This window comes from Ascidia mentula, chromosome 2 (genome assembly GCF_947561715.1).
Source record: "Ascidia mentula chromosome 2, kaAscMent1.1, whole genome shotgun sequence".
Lineage (NCBI taxonomy): Eukaryota > Metazoa > Chordata > Ascidiacea > Phlebobranchia > Ascidiidae > Ascidia > Ascidia mentula.
Genome location: NC_138567.1, coordinates 15,173,991 through 15,178,149, shown reverse-complemented (window position 1 = coordinate 15,178,149; position 4,159 = coordinate 15,173,991). Strand labels below are relative to the sequence as shown.

Here is a 4,159-nt window from a genome sequence, read left to right as displayed (position 1 = left end):
AGTAGTGATTGGCGTAACCTGTTGTGACTGCAAATCATTGCCGCAATTATGTTGATACTGCTGTGTAGTTTGCCTTATAAATATGGGCAGGAGGTACTCGCACGTTCGGTCTCTACAGTCCATTTAGATTAAACAAAACTACTATGCTGCACATCATTATGCGGCGGAATTAAATTGCATTCTCATTGCCGGCTACGCTTTATCCGACATAACACGACCCACTTCACTTTCAATTCATGATAGTTTGATGATTGCTTTATTATTACAGCCATTGCCACTGGACATTGACAATATTTTGGGTGAAATATTGCACAAATGAGTGATAGTGTACGGCGATACATATATAATTCAACAATTCGGACAATATGTGGAAAATACGCGATTTAAAAGCGTTCAAAAAACGCGCACAAAGTGAAATCGATTGTGAATCAAGTAGATACAGGAGTCATCTAACGCCGTGGGCGATCACAAATGCAGGAAAAACTTTTGTTACAAAACGGTTTATGGCATATAGTGTGACTGTATTATGTACACCAGTGCAGTTGATGTTTTGGCAATTCAAAATCAATCAAATCATGTTTATTTTGCGAAAAAAGCAACTACGCAAAGAACAATATACAAGGAAATGAAATGGCATGGGCACCGATAAAACCATAAAGGTTATCGAGTCAGGCGCCCATGTAAAGGTGATTTCCTCAAGACACCTCAGTAATATAACCAAATGCGTCGATGTATGTACAACAAGGGAGATACATTTTAAACTTACTGCCGCGCAGAATTAGGGATTTGTTGCGCTGAGGGAGAGATAAAAACACGCTTTAAGGATAAACGGAATCAAATTTTAAGAAAAACTCTTTCTCTGCCTCTGCAGATGGTTTTTATTTAAAAGTGCCAACCAGTCTATTTGTTTTAATTGTTTGTGATAAATGTTTGTGGTGTCGTCTGCGAGTTCCTGAAAATTGTTTTAATATTGATGTTATTTACAAATGGAGCACGGAGAACGAACTTTTTGACACACATTAAATAGAAGCATTTTGGACTCGTTTCGTAGTTTCCTGGAAAATGAAAAAAAACTATGATATTTCTACTTTCCACACTAAATTACACACAGCAAAATTTTAACATACCTTGATGCCATGTTGTAGAAGATGGGGTTCAGACTCTCGCTTACACGCAGGCAAAGGAATGCCGAACCGCGAAGCTCTTCGCTGTTCCTGAATAACCCCAACATTCCGCCAAGTTGCACTAAAAAACAAAATTACGTTTATGGGGTTGCGTTAGGCAATTTATAATTTTGTTAAATGATCGTTATCTTTTCTAAGTAAATGTTTCTAACTCAGGCGTATATAACAAAAAATTGCCTGGTTATTGTTCAAAATTGATTGTATTTACCACACTGAGGAATATATCCCAAGTAGAATGAAAAGACAATCAACACGAGCTGAACAATAATACGTTTGTTTTGCGCTTCTCGACGCATTTTATTCTGATCTGCACAGAACATAAAGCAATTATTTTAACTACATTACTAGAAATATACTATTGCACCATCAGTTTATATGTGGAAAGTGTGTTCGCAAATTCGTCTATTGTACCATTAGTCTTGGCCATTGCTCTGTTGATATTTCTACAATGCGTTTTTTTTTTTAAATTGTCTGTCGGAATTGTCAAAACTCTTGCCAACCATTCGAACCTGACAAATGCTGCAAAACCTCCTTACTACGGAAAGCTATTGAAACCACAAGAGCACACGTAACAACTGTAATAACAACGACATGTGTACAAAGTGTGTAGAAGAACAAGTGACAGGTGATTCCGCTGTAAAAAACAAAATAAAATATTTAATTTCAACACGTTTGATTTTACACCAAAAAATACATGTTTGGCAAAGATATTTCTTATAAATTTGTAAAATCTACAAACTTAGGTAACGGTAAAATTTTACTTGAATTCTATTTTAACAAAACATATTTATTTTGTGATAAATAAAAGAATAAGAACCCACATTATGACACGCAAATATGGTGAACCAACAACCATCGATATAAAAGGAACCGCCACGACCGTTACCACACTTGTCCACACAATTCCAGCAATTATCTGAATAAAACACTCATAATTAACACATTTCAGGACTTTCATTGCAAGGTCATTGCAATTTCAGTTGATCAATTATAACTATTGGTCGCATTTTGTATTGAAAATGTTAAGAAATTAGTATCCTGAACTGGAAAACACATATGCTTCTTATTTTTATAACGACACAACTTTCTAAATTGTGCATTATAATAAAAATCATTTTCACTTTGGCTCACTCAAGCATATACGTGTATGTAGCTTAGAAACAAGCAACTTACTTATGTACAATGTTAACAAGTTCTGCTCACTTTGGCATGTTTCGTGGTGATTTTCTTGAACGGCCACTTGCAAGCCACAAAACGAAATATGGCGAAAATGCACACAAGTGTACACGTGACCAACATTGGAACCAGCATAATATGGTTGAAATTCTAAAAATAACAATAGCAGAGATTTTAAAAACAATTTTATATGAATATTTTGCTAGTATATTAAAAATCATATCAATTTGGCGTTTTGACTATATTGAGTTTTACTTTGGCCAGCAGGGAGGATTTTCCCTACAGATAAGACTAATAACAGCTCACTACCCGTCAGTTCGAAAATATTCGATTCAAGGGTATATCGTGAAAATCTCAGTGACGAAACCACCATTACATAGATGCCTGAGTCGATAACCATAGGGTTTGCCGGTGACCGGCGCCTTTAACTCTTATTGTTATATCCCATATGCATAGCCATGTTTCGGAGCGAAAATGTTCAACACAAAATACAATTTATCCATACCAGATGTCTACTGGAATCCACTCGATACACATATACCAACGCAACAACCCCGGTAGCAAGGCTGATTAATCCAGATAAGATATCCGACACGCACAAGCTCATCAGCAAAACGTTAAAAGGACCCCTGTAAACAACAATATTGCAGGCAAATCTTATAACATCTTTTAATTAACTTTAGCACAGGGGCCTTGGGAGAGAAAATGCCGACGCTAAGCCTTTGTTTTGGAAAAATTACTTTGCTTTATAACAAACAAAAATTATATCATGCCCCCCCCCCCCCAGACTCGCATGGGTTCTGGGGTGCCGCACTAGCTGCACCCTCCTCCCGTAAGCCATACAGTTCATCTATCCTTTGTTTTTCCATGGTTCCTTTGAGCCCAATTTCCAGGATTTATGTGGCGCCATACAAATGCCACAAAGGAAAATAAGTTAATTTAAAAAGCATCTGTCAAAACGTTACGACAGCAAATTAGCAATCCAACGCTACTTTTATTTGTAAAAAAGTGTTTTTTATACAATAAAAGTGGGTTGTGAACTATAGTGCTATATGATGCTTTGAATTGTTTCCTACCTCAGCTTTTTTGATCGAGCAATGACGACGAGAGAAAAAGTATTGAGCAAAGTTCCAAATGCACCAAGAACTATCATAAGAACAGAAAATATAACAACCAAATATAGATATTCTGTTTGAATGATATTTTCAATGTTTTGATATGCTTCAACAATGGTATCAAACGTTGAGGGATTACCATTTTTATCCATTCTAAACATTCTAGAAAATATATTTTTAGTAGCAAGCATTCACTGGCTGCGTACTTCTATATTACTCTTTCACAAACAAAATTTCAATATTAAAACATTTAACAAATTTCAATATATATGATTTTTTTATTTGTGCAAAAAAAGCCATAATATTGGAAAGCTGCAGACGGGGTGTGTACACGCACTGTTTCGACTTTGAGGTCTCATAAATGCAGCTGTTGACAGTGGCACTGTGCTAGCTTTTACATTAGTGCTCACAAAAATTTCCACTTTGTGATACCTTTCGGTCAACGTCGATCTGTTGGGTACCCTATACTGTTTTTATTTGATTTCTGTCGTAGTTTTCTTTCTACCAAACTTTCATGCCACCTTTTTAAAACAAAAAATGGAATTAACACGTGACTTATTTCTGATATTTCTTTGTGTGAATATTTTTTTGTCACAAATTACGTTTTTACTATATCACGCTGCAAAGGGGGAACACAAAATTATACAGTACGCTTCTGTCTATCGTGTCAACATACAACGCAAA

General features: G+C 35.8%; 1 protein-coding gene across 1 annotated transcript; it reads right to left on the bottom strand.

Moving 5' to 3' along the window:
• Positions 1 to 976: 976 nt before the first annotated feature.
• LOC145890240 (uncharacterized) lies at positions 977 to 3,627 on the bottom strand. Its single transcript, XM_082981260.1, has 8 exons — positions 3,437 to 3,627; positions 2,866 to 2,989; positions 2,388 to 2,510; positions 2,006 to 2,100; positions 1,694 to 1,818; positions 1,393 to 1,491; positions 1,128 to 1,245; positions 977 to 1,055 (listed from the first exon to the last, which is right to left on the bottom strand). Exons 1-8 carry the CDS (start codon positions 3,625 to 3,627, stop codon positions 977 to 979), a joined length of 954 nt encoding a protein of 317 aa, XP_082837386.1.
• Between the last annotated feature and the right edge of the window lie 532 nt (positions 3,628 to 4,159).

Bases quoted from the DNA above. Each gene is read 5' to 3' on its own strand.
- LOC145890240 (XM_082981260.1), bottom strand. From the start codon at position 3,627: ATGGATAAAAATGGTAATCCCTCAACGTTTGATACCATTGTTGAAGCA. The intron at 1,819-2,005 runs GTGGGTTCTTAT...TGTTTTTTACAG, and splicing joins CCATATTTGCGTGTCATAAT to CGGAATCACCTGTCACTTGT. The intron at 1,246-1,392 runs GTAAATACAATC...TTTGTTTTTTAG, and splicing joins GGGATATATTCCTCAGTGTG to TGCAACTTGGCGGAATGTTG.